This window comes from Hemitrygon akajei, unplaced genomic scaffold (assembly GCF_048418815.1).
Source record: "Hemitrygon akajei unplaced genomic scaffold, sHemAka1.3 Scf000071, whole genome shotgun sequence".
Taxonomy (NCBI): Eukaryota; Metazoa; Chordata; class Chondrichthyes; order Myliobatiformes; family Dasyatidae; genus Hemitrygon; species Hemitrygon akajei.
In genome coordinates, this window is record NW_027331957.1 from 2,903,189 (window position 1) to 2,923,648 (window position 20,460).

General features: G+C 47.1%; 1 protein-coding gene across 3 annotated transcripts in view; it reads left to right on the forward strand.

Moving 5' to 3' along the window:
- Window positions 1-5,850: 5,850 nt before the first annotated feature.
- The window catches only part of LOC140722176 (NACHT, LRR and PYD domains-containing protein 3-like), a 37,356-nt gene continuing 22,746 nt past the window's right edge, over window positions 5,851-20,460 (forward strand). For 2 of the 3 annotated variants that reach the window (XM_073036963.1, XM_073036966.1), the window contains exons 1-6: window positions 5,851-6,022; window positions 9,937-10,033; window positions 11,979-12,338; window positions 12,914-13,080; window positions 15,002-15,173; window positions 15,268-15,333. In XM_073036963.1, coding sequence (XP_072893064.1) covers window positions 10,024-10,033; window positions 11,979-12,338; window positions 12,914-13,080; window positions 15,002-15,173; window positions 15,268-15,333 — 775 coding nt within the window. In that variant the 5' untranslated portion in view covers window positions 5,851-6,022; window positions 9,937-10,023. Of the gene's footprint in view, window positions 6,023-9,842; window positions 10,034-11,978; window positions 12,339-12,913; window positions 13,081-15,001; window positions 15,174-15,267; window positions 15,334-20,460 lie in introns of those variants that run through there. The other variant, XM_073036965.1, reaches the window with a different exon arrangement.

Below are 20,460 nucleotides of genomic sequence, written 5' to 3' on the forward strand. Positions count from 1 at the left end.
CCAAGAACTCCAATTCTCCAGTAAACCCAAGACTCTAGCCTCGAGCAACCATAGATTCCAAGCACTCCAGGTCTCTAAGGTTCCAAATCTCCAGGAACTCCAGAAACCCAAGTTTCCAAAATCCCCAAAAAACCTAGGACTCCAGCCTCGTGTTACCCAAGCCTCTAAGATTCCCAAGCCTCCAGGAACCCCAGGAACTCCAAGAACCCCAGGATCTCCAGGAACTCCACGAACTCCGAGAACTCCGACCTGCCCGGTCCTTTAGCTTTGTCCCACCCTGTTCCTAGTACTTCAGTGTCTGCGTTCTGCATTTGGGTGCAGTCTCAACGCCCCCTCCCCCCTTATGACCAGGAAATTTCTGCACTTGCCTCGCACGGAGTATTAGGGAACACCTTGTCAGGCCCGGCGGATTAATCCAACCTAATGTGCCTCAGGCAGAAAACAACTCTTTCTCTATAATCGGTATATGGTCTATGAAGTTGATGTCGCTTTGCTTCACTTTTATAGACGGTGTCGTCATGCTGAATAAATAAAGTTGCAAATTGTTTTTTATTGTCTCCCGCATGACATTTAAGACTAATCTCGGCAATACAGAGGAGGGCACATCTGGACGACAGGATACAAGAGATAACCACAAGCCGATTCGCAGGTGACGTGTTACCTCACTTGGAAGGACTGGTAGGTTCAGAGTTCTGGCCGTTCACAGAGCTGAGTGACAGGAGGGAAATTAGGGCGTTAGGCCGGAACATGGGGAGTGGGGACAGGTGGGGGTTTTGGGGGGAGGAGAGGGCTGATGGAAGTTTAGGAGAAATAACATGGAAGGGGAAGAAAAGGGAGTAGAGAGGCGAGAGTACAGGAAGGGGTGAAAAGACGTTCAAATGAGAGAGGAGTGCTGAGCAAAGATTATTTCGAAAGCTTAGAGCAAGAGCGCTGAGGGAGAGATAGAGGGGCAGGAAGAGGTATGGCGAAGGAGACAGGGAAGGCAAAAGGGTAAAGATGGTTCTAGTTACCCTTTCTCCACCTGCCCCCCCCTTACCTTATCAAGCATTGCTGCCCTATCTCTGAACTCACCCCCCCACTTTCACCACACCTTGTTCCCCTACAAAAGTTAACGAGGCTCGATGCTGACCAGCTCGCACCCGTAGGCCTCGTCTTCATTTCTCCAGCAATTCCGACCCCACTCCTGCATTTGCTGGCCCATTGACAACACCGTTCCCATACCACAGCCTGAACCTGACCGACCCTGCAGTCTGAGAGGGCGCAAAAACTCGGGATGGGGGTTGGAGACGGGATAAGTTTGCCAGCTTCTCCTCAGAGCAAACTTTCTCCACGCGCGTTCCACAGTTTGCATTCAGCATGGCGTGAGACACACACAACCTCGCTATCCCGTCACTCAGAGCTCTCTCTCCCATTCCCTTATTCGTGATACATCTTATCCTCAGCGGGCGGCAACTTCGCCATTTCCCACAACCTCACCACCCCATTCCCCTTTCCACCACGATTGAGTGAATCACTGGCCAACTCTCCCAGTCCCGTCACTCCTGATACCCGCAGCTCCATCTGCCTTCGCTCCGACCTTTTTGCCGTCCACCTCATCCTGGGTGGCGGCCATTTTGTGCTCGGTACATTTGCCGCCCGACCATCCAACGTCGTCGAATACGTAGATAGATAGATAGATAGATAGATACTTTATTAATCCCCATGGGGAAATTCAACCTTTTTTCCAATGTCCCATACACTTGTTGTAGCAAAAACTAATTACATACAATACTTATCTCAGTAATAATATGATATGCATCTAAATCACTAACTCAAAAAGCATTAATAATAGCTTTAAAAAAAAAGTTCTTAAGTCCTGGCAGTTGAATTGTAAAGCCTAATGGCATTGGGGAGTATTGACCTCTTCATCCTGTCTGAGGAGCATTGCATCGATAATAACCTGTCGCTGAAACTGCTTCTCTGTCTCTGGATGGTGCTATGTAGAGGATGTTCAGGGTTTTCCATAATTGACCGTAGCCTACTCAGCGCCCTTCGCTCAGCTACCGATGTTAAACTCTCCAGTACTTTGCCCACGACAGAGCCCGCCTTCCTTACCAGCTTATTAAGACGTGAGGCGTCCTTCTTCTTAATGCTTCCTCCCCAACACGCCACCACAAAGAAGAGGGCGCTCTCAACAACTGACCTATAGAACATCTTCAGCATCTCACTGCAGACATTGAATGACGCCAACCTTCTAAGGAAGTACAGTCGACTCTGTGCCTTCCTGCACAAGGCATCTGTGTTGGCAGTCCAGTCCAGCTTCTCGTCTAACTGTACTCCCAGATACTTGTAGGTCTTAACCTGCTCCACACATTCTCCATTAATGATCACTGGCTCCATATGAGGCCTAGATCTCCTAAAGTCCACCACCATCTCCTTGGCCTTGGTGATATTGAGACGCAGGTAGTTTGAGTTGCACCATATCACAAAGTCCTGTATCAGTTTCCTATACTCCTCCTCCTGTCCATTCCTGACACACCCCACTATGGCCGTGTCATCAGCGAACTTCTGCACATGGCAGGACTCCGAGTTATATTGGAAGTCTGATGTGTACAGGGTGAACAGGACCGGAGAGAGTACGGTTCCTTGCGGCGCTCCTGTGCTGCTGACCACCGTGTCAGACCTACAGTCTCCCAACCTAAATGAGCCTAAAGCTCATTATCCGCTCACTCCACTCGCAGTTCATTCAATCCTCACCATCCTCAACCATCCCTCCTCACCATCCTCAGCCATCCCTCCTTACCATCTTCAACCATTCCTCCTCACCATCCTCAACAATCCCCCCTTACCATCCTCAACAATCCCTCCTCACCATCCTCAACCACCCCTCCTCACCAACCTCAACCATCCCTCCTCACCATCCTCAACAATCCCTCCTCACCATCCTCAACCATCCCTCCTCACCATCCTCAACAATCCCTCCTCACCATCCTCAACCATTCCTCCTCACCATCCTCAACAATCCCTCCTCACCATCCTCAACAATCCCTCCTCACCATCCTCAACCATCCCTCCTCACCATCCTCAACTATCCCTCCTCACCATCCTCAACCATCCCTCCTCACCATCCTCAACCATCCCTCCTCACCATCCTCAACCATCCCTTCTCACCATCCTCAACCATCCCCCCTCACCATCCTCAACCATCCCTCCTCACCATCCTCAACCATCCCTTCTCACCATCCTCAACCATCCCTCCTCACCATCCTCAACAATCCCTCCTCACCATCCTCAACCATCCCTCCTCACCATCCTCAACCATCACTCCTTACCATCCTCAACCATCCCTCCTCACCATCCTCAACCATCCCTCCTCACCATCCTCAACAATCCCTCCTCACCATCCTCAACCATCCCTCCTCACCATCCTCAACCATCCCTCCTCACCATCCTCAACCATTCCTCCTCACCATCCTCAACAATCCCTCCTCACCATCCTCAACCATCCCTCCTCACCATCCTCAACCATCCCTCCTCACCATCCTCAACAATCCCTCCTCACCATCCTCAACCATCCCTCCTCACCATCCTCAACCATCCCTCCTCACAATCCTCAACCATCCCTCCTCACCATCCTCAACAATCCCTCCTCACCATCCTCAACCATCCCTCCTCACCATCCTCAACCATCCCTCCTCACCATCCTCAACAATCCCTCCTCACCATCCTCAACCATCCCTCCTCACCATCCTCAACCATCCCTCCTCACCAGCCTCAAACATCGCTCCTTACCATCCTCAACCATCCCTCCTCACCATCCTCAACCATCCCTCCTTACCATCCTGACTTTCACCTCGCTCTCCTCTCTCCCGGAAGTCAATCTAAACTTCTGCCGGGAGATATTTTCCAACATGAACTGTAAAACCAACATCTTCTATGAGTGATGTACACCCCAGTCCCCAGGGTGTTTGCACTCCTCCGTGTGTCAGTCCCTCCAGGCCCATTTGTAATCTGTCCATCACCCGCTCCCTCAGCAAACTTCGTGCCGAACGCAATAGGTGACTTTTAACAGGGAGAATCTCCACGAACGTGTCTGACGGGATGTGGATCAACAACCGTTCCTTGTGAATTGATGTCAACCGTGGGCCACAGGTTTCTTGTTGCGACAGCTGCGCGAATGGAAATTAATAATTTTTTAATGTTACCAACGTCAAAAACTCTCCGGAATCGCGAAGCTCTCGGAAAATATATAACTGCGGCCCTCCAGAAATCCTGTGGGGGCAAACTGCCGAACGTGTTTGTTTGAGTTCAGCAGAAAGGCGACTCCCTGAACCGGGACAGGTGAGGGATGTTTCAGCTGAAACTCGTCCTGAGCTGGGAAGCCTCGTTCTCACACAGGGTGGAGCTCAGAACCTCCCAGAACCCGAGATGGATCAAATCCTCGGACTGGGATTCGCTGAATTAAACACAGAACCTCCGCCCCATTGGTTGTGATGGAACTGCAAGGAGGGAAATTGTTTGACCTACGCGGAAGTTCAGACAGAAACTACCCGCGTCCGCGAGAGACGGTTAGCGCTGCCTTTGATATTCCTGTCTGTGTTTCCTCCATTTGCCCCCAGCTCCGTCTCCCCCCGCTGTCGGACAAACCCCGGTCCGCAGAGGGTGCGCGCACCAGAAATGCGGCCATGTACGCTTATTCCAGCTCAATCGGACCAGTGTATCTGTAATGCCCGACGGACACTGTATAAACAAATAGCCTCGGAGGTAGCAGCTTAGACTGAAATCTCTGTACATGGTGAGCACACCGCTCACCCGGGACCGCACTGAACTCCGTCCGGTTTCAACATCGCAGAAAGTGTTGTCTCCGATTCGTCAGAACCAGGGAGCGTTCACAGCGGGGTTCGGACCGGGAGGGAATTCAATGGCACGAAGGAGCTCTGAAATGTTCAAGTTAACGAATTAATTACTGACCAAACGGATTAGGAGAAGCGATGTCATTACCTTCAATCAAAACATTGTCCTGTTGGTTTCTACTGAGTCAGTACTGTAGAACGTTTCACACCGACAGTGATATCCGAAATGTCCCACGGGGCTGGGTTCCGTCTCTGATCTCTGATCTCTCTCTCCCTCCCTCTCCCTCTCATCTCTATCTCTCTCTCTCTCTCAGTCACACACACACACACACATTCTCTCTCAGTCACACACACACACACACACATTCTCTCTCTCTCACACACACACACACACACACACACACATACACTCTCACACACACACAGACACATACACACACACAGACTCACACACACACACATACAGACACACACACTCACACACACATACAGTCACACACACACACACACATACACACAGACTCACACACACACACACACACACACACATACACTCACTCAAACACACACACACACACACACACACACACACACACACACACACACACACACACACACACACACACTAAAACTAACTACTCAAAAAACAACAGAGAAAACGTGAGATTTTACTGTTTGGATTGTCTCAGTTAAGAATGCGGCAGATCGGCTAATTCTATTATTTTTATTTTTCTTAGAAAGAAAGTTATTAAAACCACAGCTGATTTGGTGTTGAGATGAATTAGAATACTGGAAACTCACAAAGTCTGATAGCAATTGTGACAAGTCGGCATTCAGATTGCTGACACTGGGGAACTTTCTTTCCTCTGTCACCTCGTTTTATTGATATCCCCCTGGAACAGTAAGATTTGACTACAATATTCAGCCTGCTTTGCTGACAGTTGAAGGGAGGGGAGGAATGTTGAACCGTTTGGATTTGTTTCCAGCAGAAACGCCGCTCACTGATCCGAGGAATGTCTGCGTGTCGGAATCCGTCCTGCGGACGGGCAGCAGCTTGCACACAGAAAGTCGCGCTGTGAGTCTCACAGAACAGCAGCACCGGCTCCTCGCCCGATTCTCTGCTATGAAGCTGGAAGAAAACGACATGAAAATATATCCGCACGAAGACTGAATATTCTTAGTGAATTAAGGTGAGAATAATTCAGCTTCTGATATTTGTTTCCGATCTTTATTTCAAATCGATCCATGATCTGTGTTTTGCATCGGTGATCAATAACTCATTCGCTCCATTTTAACCCCCTTCCGGCGGCGATATGATTTGTGATCCTACACTTTCTTGTCAGCATTACTGAGATTTTTCACATCATGGCTTATGCCATGATTAAAAACTGATCTGAAACCAAGGGTTCCGATTTCAAAGCAAGCGTGTGAAAAATCTGTTTGGACAACACGTTTCCCGTTTCCAAAGCTTGTCATTTCAGATGAATGCATGTTATCTTTCCCTTTGAGACTGTGTTTATTGTGGGTGCTTCCAACTGATCCGCTCGACAACCTGTAGAAGCAAAGATTTTGATTCTGTTCAAGGCCACGGCACACAGTAAACAGCGGGGGGGGGGGGGGTGGTGGAGGCGGTGGTGGGAAAAGGGATTGGTGGGGGTGAGGGATGACCGGTTTCAGAAAGAGACAGGCGGCAGGCGGCATTACGGAGCGAAACACATGATTTTATTGTACGGGGCAGAAGGCTGGATGGGCTGAGTGGCCGATTTCTGCGTGGTATATTGACAGTAAAGATCTGACTCCAGATAGTAAATGTCGAACTCCAGAGTTACTGTAACATTTTTTACTGTAGTACAGGGTGGAAGAGAGCGCGTTGGGCCGTAAAAGGGGTCGTGCCACCGGGGGCGATCCTCAACGGTGCAGGAAGTGCTGGCCGGTTTGAGGTCCGAGAAACCCAAGGGGTCCCAGGGGAGTAGGGACCCCCCTGTTTGAGGGGATGGACAGGGAGAGTAAACCTTCGGGGGACGACCAGCGCAGTGGGCTGGTAGTGGCGGGCGTCCCGGGAGAGGAGGGGCGGCTGGTAGCATGTGCTTTAACTGTGGGAAAGAGGCGCATTTCCGGCGGGAACATGAACAGTCGGGGGTGTGCTACAGCTGTGGGGAAGGGGGACACTTTCGGAGGGATTGTGGGAGACAAGACGTCCCGAGGTGGGCAAGCCCCCGGGCGAATAAGAACGGAGAGGTTTCGGGAAACTTAGGACAGACTCAATGAGGGAACGGACTGGGGTCTCTGGAGGAACACATTGCTAGAAATCAGCCAGGGGACCACCGAAAGCCCAAGCGTGGGCCTACCGATAGAGGGAGTTTACGCAAAAGCCATCCTCGACACAGGATGTCAGGTTACCTTATTGCACCGGCCGTTCTAAAACAAATATCTAAAGCACTTGTCAGTAACCCCATTTGAGGCACTGGGGATTTCGGGTGTAAGAGACAGTGATTAGCCGTGCGATGTGTACCTGTCAGTGAGATTGGAATTCTCCGAGGGCGATGTGGGAGTGTCTGAAGCCATTGAGACGCCGGTGTTGGTTTGTCCGGACCCGGTTGGAACAGGTGTCGCTCTGCCCTTCTATTGCGGACTAACTCCCTCTTGTGAATGGCTCCTGAGAGTCTGTAAGGAGAAGGCGCTGGAGACCCTTTCGGTACACCCAGTGTTTCGAGCTGTGTTTCGAGTTGGATCCTGAGTGCAAACGAGTGTCGGTGTGGTGTACGCAAGGGAGGTCTAAAGTGATACGGCCAGTGGTGGTGGCACTAGTGATGGGGACCTCCAGATTCCCCGGAGTGCTGGCGGGCGAAGCCCTGTTAGTAGACGCCCCGCAGGGTCTCGAGGGGGAGACACGATTTCCGGCGGGGGTGCTGGTGAGGCCCGAAGTGCAGAGGCCAGCGGTGGTACCTGCGAGGCGGATGGCCGTGAGTGTCAGGAACACTATGGCAGGTGAAATTACTTTTAAGAGAGGGATCCCGCTGGCGCATTTGTTCCCGGTGACGGTAATGTCTAGCGCCCCTGTGAGGCCCACTAGAGGGGAAGGATTGGAAAGCAGAGGAAAGCTTACCACTGAGGCCTTTAACTTTCGGGATTCTCCTGTGTCACCGGAGCAGAAACGCAGGCTGGTGGAGAAGATGTTGAAGCTGAAAGATGTTTTTTTCTCTTGGCGAATTTGATGTGGGTTGCTCCAAGAGCACTCGCCATATCATCCGAGTGACTGAGGACACACTGTTCAGAGAGAGGTCACGGCGACTGGCCCCAACAGATTTGGAAGACTTCCAGCAGCACTTGTGTAAGTTGAAGGAAACTGGAATTATCACTGAGTCCCGAAGCCCCGCATGCGTCCCGAATAGTAGTGGCCCGGAATAAGATGAGAAGGGTACGCATGTGTGCGGACTATCGGACTTTCAACAGGCGAACTGTCGCTGACCAGTATATCAAATATGGGATATTAATTGCCCAGCAATAAAATCTAAAATTTGGCAATGCCAATCCACCTTCCGTTTTTAACTTTTGTAAATGTCTTTAACCTAACCTGGAATTTTTATTCGGCCAGAAATATATGAAAAAATTTTCAATGAACATTGACAAAAAAAGATTTCGGAATAAAAATTGGTACCGCTTGAAATATATATAAGAACATAGGTGAAAAATCACCTTAATAGCATTAATCCGACTTATCAATGATAAAGACAATGGTGAACATTTAGTAAACAAATATTTAATGTGATCAATTAAGGGTAAAAAAATAACCTTAAATAAATGCTTTTTTTTGTAATTTTAATCCCTAAGTATATAAAATAAACAGTAACTAATTTAAACGGCAAATTTCTGTAAATTGGAACCTGCCTATTTAGGGGGAACAATTCACTCTTATTAAGATTCAATTTATACCCGGAAAAATTACTAAACTGAGCCAACAATGATATAACTGCAGTAATGGATTTCTCAGGATCAGAAATGTATAATAACAAGTTGTCTGCATATTAAGATAACTTACGGATATCCATCCCGCGAGTAATGCCAAAAATGTTAGGTGATTCTCTAATAGCAATTGCCAAAGGTTCCAGCTCAATATCAAATAATAATGGACTAAGCGGACAACCTTGCCTGGTAATCCGAAATAAGCAAAAAAAGTGAGGTGCCGGAGACAATTTTCCACAATATGGACCAGTCACACACAGAATATCTACAGAGTTCAACAAAGACTGATCATGAGTCACCATGGCATTGTGCATGGGAAGTTGTGTTCAACAATACTTTTTTTAAGATTTTTGAAGATGATTGTCAATGAGGGTTGGGGAGTGGGTATTGTACATTGGCAAGCTGCCTCATGACAGCTTGGTCTGGAAGATAACGTCCCATGCGGTACAGAGACAGAGCTAGTTGGGTTCAAAAGTTGCCTTGAAGCTAGCAAGCAAAGAGTGGTGGATGAAGGTTTCTCCTCGGAGTGGAGGCGGGTAACTAGTGGTGTACCGCGAGGCTACAGGTTGGGACATTTGATATTCGTTATTTGATAGCAATGATTACAATGCAAGTGCACAAGGCTTGACCAGAAATTTCGCCGATGACAGACAATTAGTAGATGGTACTCACGGTGAATGTTATCGTCGCTTATAGGGGATCTAAATGGGCAGAGGATGGGAAATAGATTCCAAAACCAACCCGAGCAGCAACGGTTTCATGCAGAGGCTGGTGATTATGTGGCGGGAACTGCCAGAGGAAGTGGATGAGTCAGACACAATCGTATAATTCCAGAAGCAGTTGGGATGTGAAGATGGAAGGAAGAGGACAGGAGGAAAACGGGCCCAACTTAGAAAATTAGGACAATCTCAGTGTACACTGTGGTCAGCATTGTCTCGATCGGCTGAAGGGTCAGTATCTGTGGTTTGTTGCTCTGTGCCTCTATCGGAAGAATGCTCTAGATATCACTGGACAGACATACAGACATGGTTTGGGAGTTGATGCGAACTGCGGCTCTGATACAGAGAATGGCTGTACTGTCACATTTGCAAAGTAATCCAACTCTCTCTGACTCACTGTCTGCTTGTTGTGTGTAATTCAGGGCATCACCAGAAGGCGGCGCTGTCCAGCACCGGGATCAGAGTGTAAACAAGACGACGACAATCAACAACCATCAGTCAGAATCAGAATGGCTACAGGTATGTTCACCTGGATCTTTATAACTAAACCTGCCCTGTTGGTGCACAATAGTTCAGATGAAGAAGCTTACACAGGCGCTAACAGGGCAGAGAAAAAGTTTCATCAAGCAGTGTCATTGATCCCACTGGTAAAGTGCCTTTGTGTAATCGATCGGTCCAACAGTTCCAGCGAAGGGACCTGACACCAGTAATGGTCGAATGACTCCACTCACCAGGCAAAGCTTCACCTGAGTGAAAGGAGCCGGAGACCCCGAATCAGCATGTTGAGAGTGAAACACGAACAGGAATGTGACAGCGGTGCTGTTTGTTATGTAAAAGTCTACGTTCAGGGTTTTTTTGCACATCAGGGCCTGTTTAGAGGTGAAAGACATCTCCAACTTTCATTTATAAAATTCAGAGGCAGGTGACAAGAGCATTTCCTGGATTTCAGAGATTGTGCGATAATACAACATTTCAGGTTTTGTCAGGGCAGCTCTCAACTCCCCCCTCGCTGCGCAAAGTAGATGAGGGGAGTTTTCCGAACTCAGTTTTCTGTAGCCGAGCCGAGAACATTGCCAGCCTTGGAAATGGCTGAGCATCAGGAGACACTTCATTTGTGGTCTGCATTGGTCTGTCACTGTCTGGTATGGAGGGGCTGCTGCACAGGACCGAGTGAAGCTGCCGGAAGTTGTAAATATTCAGGGAGCGGTGTCTCAGAAAGGCAGCGTCCATTATTAACGACATCCAGCACCTAAGGCATACCCTTTTCTCACTGTTACCATCAGGGAGGAGGTACAGAAGCCTGAAGGCACACACTCAGTGATTCAGGAACAGATTCGTCCTCTCTGCCATCCCATTCCTAAATGGACATTGAATCTTTGGACACTACTTCATTTATTTTAAAAATATACAATCATTCTGTTTTTGCACGTTTCTTTAATTTATTCAATACACGTAATTGGTTTACTTCTTTATTTTATTATTATTATTATTATTATTATTATTATCATCATCATCATCATCATCTTTCTCATTTTTATTCATTATTATTATTCCCGCTAGATTACGTACTGTATTGAAATAATGCTGCTAAGTTAACACATTTCATGTCACATGCCGGTGATAATAAACCTGATTCTGATTCTGTTTTACGTGTGCAAGTTTACCCTTCAAGCTCCCGTGTTCCGGAGCAAACTGTCCCAGCCGAACCATATAACAAACAACCCCATCCGGTAACGGACTTGTCAATATCCTCGACACTTCTTCAAGCTGAATCACGTCCATCCTGTAGATTAGCAACTGTAAAGCTCTCTCAGCGAGCCTTTTAGCTGCTAGAAATGTACGTAAGACTCTCCCTTTGCCAATGACTTGTATAGCTACTACATGACAATTATTATCCAGGAGACGGGATGGGACCCAGGGGACCAGGCATCATGGGCTTCAAGGTTATGTTCAGTCTGTAACCCAGGGGACTGGACGTTGTCCATCTCAAGGCAGAGGTCAGTCTTTGACCCAGGGGACAAGACAGTGTGTGACAAAGCAACCGGAGAACGTTCAATCTGGAGGATCGGACGACGAGTAATCCAGTGCCTTATCTGTGAGTGACACAGGTGACTGGACAGTTTGTGATCCAGGGAGAGTTATGTTTGTGGGAGATAATCCCAGTGATAATTCCCGGTATCACCTGATGCCGATCCATTAATAACCGCTGATTATTGGTGTGTTCAGCTAATGCGTAGTCGGTGATCAGTATTACTGTGTTTATCCATTTCTTTTTCTGGGAGTGGATGTGTCCACTCACTGGCTTATCGGGATGGTGACCTAACATGAAGGGTGGTTTACATTCACCAGCACAGTCCCTCTCCAAATCCGGTCAGCCGGAGTCCCGGCTCCATTGCAGACACCCGTTGTGAATCCTTGTTCGAGCATAAATCACTCTAAACCTGCAATTCATCATTTACTGCAGGTGGGAAATTAAATCCGGTACAGAAAGTACACAAGAGGCTCTTACCAGGCAGCTCATCGAGGGAAGATGATCGGGACACGGGAAGCAAGGTTCCAAAGCAGGGTCAGATTGAGAGCAATGTCCCAATGGAATGCGGTCCGGCCGCAGAGGAGGAGGAGCAAATTCAGCCCAGAGACAGTGACGTCAGAGACACCGAGCAGGACCCTGGAACCGCTACAAGTGAGGCGACTGCCTGTCAGCCCAGAGACAGTGACGTCAGAGACACTGAGCAGGGCCCTGGAACCAGCACAAGTGAGGCGACTGCCTGTCAGCTCGGAAACTCATCAAACACGGAATTGTCAAGTGCCCAACAGGGAGTGGGTGAGTGAAGCATGAGGGTGATGTGTTCGCAGAATGAGGTGGGAAGTGGGTAAATGTGATTCCTTGTTGGAGGGTTGGTCAGAGAGGGGAAAGTGTGGGCGTGGTGCATGCGGTGTAGTGTGGCACCGGTTACCGCACTACAGGAAATGTCCTACCTGCTCTGAGGATTTCCAGGATGTGTATCGGAGGAAATGCAGCTCTCCGGATAAGAGAGTATTTCCAGGATATGAGTTCTGGGAAATGTATTCGCCAGGATAGAGAGAGTATCTCTGGGAAGCGACTATCATTGACAGTCCCAACATATATTGACCATTTTAAACTGAAATCGGTGAGTGGGAGGGACCGTGGGAGAGACAGGTTTATGGTGAATGGGTTCCTTCTGGGAACGTCTAGCACAGCGCATTGATGGGTCGGTTTTTTAAGGCCAGTGTTGGAGATTAGGGCAAAATACGTGTTTCCAGCTGAAAGCAGGTAAACATTGAGGTTCAAGAGATGACTGGTTTGTTGAGTTTGGTGAAGCAGTGGAGACAAGCGATATTTGAGTTTGTGACTACATTCCCATTTTATATTCGCAGAGCCAGAGTTTACAATCTCCGACCTCCTGGCAGAGGGGGGCGAGTATCGACTGTACCAACTGACAAAGTTCTACAGGGAGAGACTGAAACATGCAATTGAAGAGAAAGTTGAACGACTCGGTTGGATGTTGACAAAGGAGGGACATTTCAGTAGAGAAGAAAATGAGGTGATTGTATTTAGAGTATTGTCACTGAACTTCTGGTATCAAAGGGAATAGTGATCAATATTAATCTCCTGTACTTGCTAGGAGTTCTACCTGGCATTAAAGACTTTGATCTCTGAATTGTCTTCAGTAGATCTGTTTCAGCTGTTCAGGTGGGGAGCACTGGGAACTGTAGGTTCAGAGTCACCTTCTCCTCTCACACCTGCTGTATTTATCAGTGTACCGGACCTCAGTCAGACCTTTGTCTTCAGTAGATCTGTTTCAGCTGTTCAGGTGGGGAGCACTGGGAACTGCAGATTCAGAGTCACCTTCTCCTCTCACACCTGCTGTATTTATCAGTGTACCGGACCTCATTCAGACCTTTGTATTCAGTAGATCTGTTTCAGCTGTTCAGGTGGGGAGCACTGGGAACTGCAGATTCAGAGTCACCTTCTCCTCTCACACCTGCTGTATTTATCAGTGTAGCGGACCTCAGTCAGACCTTTGTCTTCAGTAGATCTGTTTCAGCTGTTCAGGTGGAGAGCACTGGGAACTGCAGGTTCAGAGTCACCTTCTCCTCTCACACCTGCTGTATTTATCAGTGTACCGGACCTCAGTAAGACCTTTGACAAGGTTCCGCACAGAAGGTTAGTTAGGAAGGTTCAATTGTTAGGTATTAATATTGAAGTAGTAAAATGGATTCTACTGTGGCTGGATGGGAGATGCCAGAGAGTAGTGGTGGATAACTGTATGTCATGTTGGAGGCCGGTGACTAGTGGTGTGCCTCAGGGACCTGTCCTGGGTCCAATGTTGTTTGTCATATCCATTAATGATCCGAATGATGGGCTGGCACATTGGATTACTAAGTATGCAGAGGATACTAAGATAGGTGGCGCTGTGGATAATGAAGTAGGTTTTCAAATCTTACAGAGAGATTTAGGCCAGTTAGAAGAGTGGGCTGAAAGATAGCAAATGGAGTTTAATGCTGATAAGTGTTAGGAGCTACATTTTGGTAGGACTAATCAAAATAGGACATGTACGGTAAATGGTAGGGCATTGAGGAATGCAGTATAACAGAGTGAACTAGTAATAATGGTGCATAGTTCCCTGATGGTGGAATCTCATGTGGATAGGTTGATGAAGAAAGCTTTTGGTATGCTGACCTTTAAAAATCAGAGCATTGAGTATAGAAGTTGGGAAGTAAAGTTAAAATTGTGCAAGGCAAACCCAAATTTGGAGTATTGTGTACAGTTCTGGTCACCGAATTATTGGAAAGATGTCAACAAAATACAGAGAGTACAGAGGAGATTTACCAGAATGTCACTTGGGTCTCAGCACCTAAGTACAGAGAAAGGTTGAACAAGTTAATTCTTTATTCTTTAGAGCGTTGAAGTTTGTGTGGGGAACTTGATAGAGGCATTTAAAATTATGAGGGGTTAGATAGATTTGACGTGCATAGGCTTTTTTTCCATTGAGAGTAGGGGAGATTCAAACAAGAGGACATGAGTTGAGAGTTGGGGGCAAAAGTTTAGGGGTAACACGAGGGGGAACGTCTTTACTCAGAGAGTGGTAACTGTGTGGAATAAGCTTACAGTAGAAGTGGCAAAGACAGGTTCAATATTGTCATTTAAAACTGGATATGTATATGGACAGGAAGGGAATGGAGGGTTATGGGCTGAGTGCAGGTAGGTGGGACTAGGTGAGAGTAAGCGCTCGGCACGGACTGTGTTACTGTGCTGTAATAGTCATATCGTTGTATGACATAAGTGCAAGGGCTGCATATCTGGACTGTTGAACAGGCATTCAGTCTAAAATTAATGTTGCATCTTATCAGGACCGTCGGTCAAATTCACCTCAGCTCATTAATCCAGGATGAATATTAATCTGTGAGATTCGCCATGTCTGTCCATCTACTCCACAATAAATTAATTGTTTGCTTTTATAGAAAGTCACTGAACTGACAGAGAAGGGAAACCGGACAGAGAGTTCCAGACTCTTCCTCAGTTTGGTGATGGGCAAAGGCTCCCGGGCCCGGAGGGCGATGTGGGAATCCTTTGTGATGTGGAGGACTGAGTTACCGAAGTTGGACAGGATACTGAGGGAAATACAGGAGCTCGGTATGTTAAAAACACGCACTGAACCCAAAGGCACATTAAATAGTTGTAATTATTTTAGTTCTGTTTTCATGAACTCTTCTGTTGATTTAAACAGGTCCTGACCCAGAGGAATACATAAACATCGCACAAGGGTTGTCTGAGTTACCCACTGAACTGACAGGTGAGTGATGAAATGCTCAGTTCACACCACATCTCAAATGTTAGACTGTGACTTGGCAGAATCTGGGAACGAAAATCCACCATCAATCATTCGCCGATCTCTGGTTTCAGGTTACAATTCAGATCATCTCTCTTTGCAGCCTGAACATTGTAAAGTGTATTTTTCCAGCTGTTCCAGCTGTTGATGTATTAATCCAACCCTTGTGTCTCTGAACCCTCCACTCCGGGTCCTAACACTCTGGGAATCCCCACACACCCCAGACAGGCTCCTGACACACTGTATGACCCAGTCCAGGTGACCTTTCTCTCTTCAGACCTTTCAGATTCCGAAGCACCTCCTTCGTAAAAGCAGCTGCACTCAATTCTGATTCTCAAACCTCTACTTACCTCACACGCTACCGAATCCAAGCAACATCCTGGTGAACCTGTTCTGCACCCTCTCCAATCATCCCCAGTGCTGGACAATCAGAAGTGAACACAATACTCTAGATGCACCTTAAAACCATCAGACTTAGGCAGACAATTAAGCCATTCAGCTCAGTGAATTTGCTCCGCAATTCCTCTCAACCCCATTATCCTGCCTTCTGTAAATGTTGACGTTCTTCCGAATCAGGAACATAGACCTGCATTTTAGTATGACCATTGACTTGTCTTCCTCTGCCAACTATGACAATAATTTCACAGATTCACCACCCGCCAGCGAAAGCAATTTCTTGCGATATGGTTCCCCGCCAGCCAGGGCAATTCACCACAGTTCCCAGGCATGTTAACCTTGTGTATGAGCCTCCCACGTGGGAACCTTGTCAAAGATTCTACCAATATCCAAGTAGACAACATCCATCTGTAACTTCATCCATCACCTTTGTCACCTCCTGGAGGAACTCAATTAAGTTAGCCAGACACAAGCCCCACCCAAAGCCTTGCTGATGAACCCTCAAACGTTCTCCCTTTCATACTCCCATGCGGCAGAAAATATAAAAAGCTGAAGGTACGTACCAGCACCCTCAAGGACAGCTTTAATTCTGCATTTATGACTATTGAATGGTCACCTACTATGTTATTATTGGCTCCTAATAATAAGAAAATTTTATATATAAAATTGTAACATTATGTATCTCATAAACAATAACCACTTATTTAGATAGACATAATACGTACAGAAAAGCGGAAAGAATACTTTTAGCGTATGAACAAATTTAAGAACAACTGATAATCAATTATGTTATTCTATATCCAACACTGAGGAAAGCAGACATCTTTCAATGTTATATTGTATCAAAAATCATTTGATTCTCTCCCTTGGTTGGCTAACAGAACTTCCAAGTATATATAAGATTCATCCAGTACTTGTGAAATTTCTACAACATCTAATAAAGCACTGGTGGACAATAATCACCCTATTAACAACCACAAATGAACAACCACCGTTATCAAAATAAATGTAGGGATTTCCCATTGTGAATTTTTAAGCCCACTATGGTTTTGTCCGGCTTTAACCCCGATCATAATTTACTGAAACGGAGAAATCTCAGGTATAAAATCAGAAAAAAAACAAATTATACCTTGACACTGCTATACATTGATGATTCGAAATTATTTGCTCTTGCATCAGTAAAGCTAAGACAAATAATTCAAATAATGGAACTAATTTCCAAAGGTATAAACTTGAGACTAGAAAAGTACAGAACATGAAACATAAAGAAAGGTGCAATAAAGCCGGCAGAATATCAAACAGAGCATCAGGATACAAGGCAGCCGATGGATGAATATGAAACATATACGTAGGATATCAATAAGCAAGGAAAATAGATCATCTTGTGATAAAGGAAAATCTGAATTTACATCAAGGATGAAGGAAATCTGCCAAACAGAGCTGAACAGTAAAAGTTTAACAAAGGGAGTAAACATTCACTGGGCCCATATTGATGGATTCTTTTGGTATAGTTTCCTGGTCTGAAACGGATCTAGAAAATACGCAAAGAAAAGTAAGAACTTAAAGAACAATTTCTAGCAGACACCATGTGCACTGGAGCGCACTTTGATACGAAATAGGACGGTGTGAGTATGATGCGTCACAGATCGAAAACAAATGACACAACAGTCAGATAAAAACTCTCAGAATCAGGTTTGATATCAGGGACAGAAGTTGTGAAAACTGTTTTCAGTGCCAGCAGCACAATTGTAGAAACAGGATTGTATCAGCGTGATTTAATCAGTCTGATGGCCTGGTGGAAGAAGCTGTCCCGGAGCCTGTTGGTCCTGGCTTTTAAGCTGCGGTACCGTTTCTCTGATAGGAGGAGCTGGGACAGTGTGTGCGTGGTGAGACTTGGGTCCAGAATGATCCTCTGGTCCCTTTTTACCCTCCTGTCTCTGTAATGTCATGAATAGTGGGAAGTTCACATCTGCAGATGGGCTGGGCTGTCCGCACCACTGTCCGCAGAGTCCTGCGATCGAGGGAAGTACGGTTCCCGTACCAGGCAGTGACGCAGCCAGTCGGGATGCTCTCAGTTGCACCCCTGTAGAAAATTGTTCGCATTCGGAGGCCCAGACCAAACCTCCTCAACCATCTGAGGTGAAAGAGGTGCTGTTGTGCCTTTCTTTCACCCACAGCTGGTGTGCACAGACCACGTGAGGTCCTCAGTGATGTTTCTGCCGAGGAACTTAAAGCTGTTCACACTCTCAACCCCAGATCCATTGAGGTCAACAGGGGTTAGCCTATCTCCACTCCTCCTGATTTTGCGACATTGCAACCATCTCCTTCGTTTTTCCGACATTGAGGGAGAAGTTGTTTTCTTGACACCATTGTGTCAGGGTGTTGACTCTTCAGTTTGCGTATAAGGAGAAGGTGGGAGTGGAGGATGCTATCACGTATTTGCTGCACAAATCACTCTCTCACCTAGATGGGGTCAGTTGTGCTGTGAGGATTACATTCCTTGACTTCTCTAGTGCCTTTAACACCATCCAGCCCAAGATCTTAAGGCACAAACTAACGGAGATGGGAGTAGACTCTCACATGGTGGATTGGATAGTGGACTACTTGACAGATAGACCTCAGTATGTGCGGTTGGGAGACTGTAGGTCTGACACGGTGGTCAGCAGCACAGGAGCGCCGCAGGGAACCGTACTCTCTCCGGTCCTGTTCACCCTGTACACATCAGACTTCCAATATAACTCGGAGTCCTGCCATGTGCAGAAGTTCGCTGATGACACGGCCATAGTGGGGTGCGTCAGGAATGGACAGGAGGAGGAGTATAGGAAACTGATACAGGACTTTGTGATATGGTGCAACTCAAACTACCTGCGTCTCAATATCACCAAGACCAAGGAGATGGTGGTGGACTTTAGGAGATGTAGGCCTCATATGGAGCCAGTGATCATTAATGGAGAATGTGTGGAGCAGGTTAAGACCTACAAGTATCTGGGAGTACAGTTAGACGAGAAGCTAGACTGGACTGCCAACACAGATGCCTTGTGCAGGAAGGCACAGAGTCGACTGTACTTCCTTAGAAGGTTGGCGTCATTCAATGTCTGTAGTGAGATGCTGAAGATGTTCTATAGGTCAGTTGTGTAGAGCGCCCTCTTCTTTGTGGTGGCGTGTTGGGGAGGAAGCATTAAGAAGAGGGACGCCTCACGTCTTAATAAGCTGGTAAGGAAGGTGGGCTCTGTCGTGGGCAAAGTACTGGAGAGTTTAACATCGGTAGCTGAGCGAAGGGCGCTGAGTAGGCTACGGTCAATTATGGAAAACTCTGAACATCCTCTACATAGCACCATCCAGAGACAGAGAAGCAGTTTCAGCGACAGGTTACTGTCGATGCAATGCTCCTCAGACAGGATGAAGAGGTCAATACTCCCCAATGCCATTAGGCTTTACAATTCAACCGCCAGGACTTAAGAACTTTTTAAAAGCTATTATTAATGCTTTTTGAGATAGTGATTTAGATGCATATCATATTTTTTACTGAGTTAAGTATTGTATGTAATTAGTTTTGCTACAACAAGTGTATGGGACATTGGAAAAAAGGTTGAATTTCCCCATGGGGATGAATAAAGTATCTATCTATCTATCTACCATGTAGGCTACCTCGGTATTATTTGAGATTTGGCCAATAAATGTAGTATCATCAGCAAATTTAATTAGCAGATTGGAGCTGTGGGTGGCGACACAGTCATGCGTATACAGAGAATAAAGGAGGCGGCTTAGGACACAGCCCTGAGGGGCTCCTGTGTTGAGTGGCAGAGGTGAGGGAACCCACTCTTACCACTTGCCGGCGATCTGACAGGAACTCCACGATCACACTGCACAAGACAGGGTGACGGCCGAGGTCACTGAGCTTCTGGTCAAGCCTGGAGGGAATGATGGTGTTGAATGCTGAACTGCAGTTCAAGAGCAGCATTCTCACATAGACATCCCTCTTCTCGGGATGTTTAAAGACAGTGTGTAGAGCAGTGAGTGTTGTGTCGATCGGTTGTGTCAGTAGGAGGATTGTAGTGGGTCCAGTGTGTGTGGCAGCAAGCTGCAGATGTAGTCCATAGACAGCCTTGCAAAGCATTTGCTTATTATTGAGGTGCATGTGATAGGACGCCAGACGTTCAGACATGCTGCCTTGGTGGTTTCAGGTACAGCGACAATGGTGGATGATTTGAAGCAGGAGGGCACTCTGCACTTTGAGGGGGAGAGATTAAAAATATCTGTAAACACACCTGTCCAGTTGTCCCGCGCAAATCATGATTAATCCCCCTGGGATGCCGTCCGGTCCCGCAGCCTTGTGACTGTCCACTCGCTGGAAACACCCGCGTACTTCAGACTCAGAGATGACCAATGTGCAGACCGCTTTGGCGGCTCTCCTCGGGGGCTCAGTGTCGGCGATGTCGAACCGAGCGTGAAAAGATTCAGCTCCTCTGGGCGAGAGGCAGCATCACTGCACTGAGCTGTGAAATCAGTGACGGTGTGTAGACCTGGCCATAAGCTGTGCGTGTTGTTGGCGGAGAGTTGTCCCCGAATCCTGTCTCTGTATTGTCGTTTCACTGACTGGATGGCTTTGCCCAGATCGGAGCTGCGTTTCCTGAGCTCCAGCTGATCACTGGCAACGTAAGCTGTCGGTCACGCGGCAAGTGCTGTTCACACGGA